Source organism: Centroberyx affinis, unplaced genomic scaffold, assembly GCF_046629955.1.
Source record: "Centroberyx affinis isolate AG114_WGS23_722 - 3 ecotype Tasmania unplaced genomic scaffold, CSIRO-AGI_Caff_v1 ptg002828l_1, whole genome shotgun sequence".
In the NCBI taxonomy this organism is placed as follows: domain Eukaryota; kingdom Metazoa; phylum Chordata; class Actinopteri; order Beryciformes; family Berycidae; genus Centroberyx; species Centroberyx affinis.
The window spans coordinates 69,765-71,812 of NW_027280970.1; the positions used below are offsets into that span (position 1 = coordinate 69,765).

General features: G+C 47.9%; 1 protein-coding gene across 1 annotated transcript; it reads right to left on the bottom strand.

Moving 5' to 3' along the window:
• Window positions 1–856: 856 nt before the first annotated feature.
• LOC139658088 (olfactory receptor 11A1-like) lies at window positions 857–1,789 on the bottom strand. Its single transcript, XM_071536119.1, has one exon. It carries the CDS (start codon window positions 1,787–1,789, stop codon window positions 857–859), a length of 933 nt encoding a protein of 310 aa, XP_071392220.1.
• Window positions 1,790–2,048: the final 259 nt, after the last annotated feature.

Consider the following 2,048-nt stretch of genomic DNA (forward strand, 5'->3'; position numbering starts at 1 on the left):
GAAGTTATTATCAGTTGTGACAAACAGCAGCAGACTGCAGAAAAAATCATTGATGCCAACCTGCCCTCTATTCAGGACTTATACATCTCCAGTCAGGAAACAGGCAGGAAAGATCACTGCAGACCCATCACACCCTGGACACAACCTTTTCCAACTCCTCCCCTCTGGTAGGCGCTACAGAACACTGTACACCAAAACAACCAGACACAAGAACAGTTTCTTCCCACAGGCCATCACTCTGATGAACATTAAATCAGCCATACAGTGACTGAAACTATCCCTGTGCAATAAGCCTGTAACCCCACCCGCCACCCCTGCACGCACACCACACACACACACGCACACACACACACACACAAACACACACACACACACACAACCCTACCTGCAATACAAAGGGAGGGGGAAAAAAAGCAGGAGTGAAAGGCCCAGATCAGAGATTTCCTCCTGCTCCTCCTCCCCCATCATCATCATCTGTACAATATCTGATTTAAAGATGATTCTTGATTCTAATGTGTATATAATGTGTATATAATGTATGTAATGTGTAATAACTCATATATATCGTATATAATGTAACCTGTTACACCAACAACTTCCAGCATCTTTGCACTCTGCACCATTGCACTATTGTCATAGTGTTGTTTACATGTATCTCTCTCTATATATAGATATATATACTTTTTGATATGAGTCAAATTCCTTGTATGTGTACATACTTGGCCAATAAAGCTGATTCTCATTCTGAGACTGTGGTTGCACCCAGTGTGAGTGTAAAGCAGAGTGGAGCTCACTCAGAATTTTCCTGGATCAATAAAAGTTTAAAGAACAACAGTAATATTAAAGGTTAAAAAAATCATCCTTCAGTTCTGCGGTAACACAGCAGTTTTTTAACCCGTTTAGAAATCTCCTGTGTCTTCAGCCCGTAAACCACCGGGTTGAACAGAGTTGTGATGATGACGATGGAAACGGACATGACGGCGGGAACGACGGCGTCCACATTGGCCTGCATTCGGTTGTTGACGATCTCGAACACGGTGCAGACGGAGTAGTTGATGAAGACGAGGAGGTGAGGCAGGCAGGTCCGCACCGCCTTCCCTCTGACGGAGCCAGACTGTTGCAGGCAGACCAGCAGGATCCGGCTGTATGAAAACACAACAAACACTATCGACAGAAACATGATGGTTGCGTTGCACAGCAAGCCGTACACGTTGTTCACCAGCGTGCTCCCGCAGCTCAGCTTCACAAAGGAGTAGATGTTGCAGTACAGTCTGTCCAGTCCAAACCTGCAGAGTCGCAGCGGGCTGGCCAGCAGTGCTGCCCCCGCCACCAGGCCGGCCGGCAGCAGCCAGGCCAGCAGCAGCAGCGCCGCTACGGCCGAGGGCGACACCAGTGTGGCGTACCGCAACGGCTCACAGATGGAAACGTAGCGGTCGAAGGCCATGACCGACAGCAGCATGTAGGCTGACCCGCCCAGGAAGTAGATGAAAAACGCCTGGCAGAGGCAGGCGGAGCGGGACACGACAGGACGCTCGGACAGGAAGTCAGAGAGCAGTTTGGGGTAGATGGTGGTGCTGCAGGTGAGCGAGTTCAGCAGCAGAGCGGCGATGAAGACATACATGGGCTTGTGGAGGCTCCGCTGGGAGCAGATGAGGAAGACGATGAGGGAGTCTGTGAAGGAGATGAAGATGTAGACTGTCAGGAACATGAAGAAGAAGAGATATCGGAGATTGTTGAATCGGGCGTAACCTGCCAGAGTCAGATAGGTCTCGTTAAACCCCTCCGCCATCCTGGATGTCTTCATGTCCGAGAAATATTAGACTCAAACAACAGGAGCAGAGGTGCAACCATGTAATATTCAGGAATATTACATCAGTAAACACACACTGTCTCTATTAAAAACACTGTGGATCAGTTGTGAAAGGTAAAGGCCGACATTTCAGCCATGGAGCCTGAAAAAGTAGATTGTTATCTTTTGTAAGGAATGACAACAACAGAGACATGAACATTTTCATCTCAAATGAATTCAACAGGATGAACATTGATTA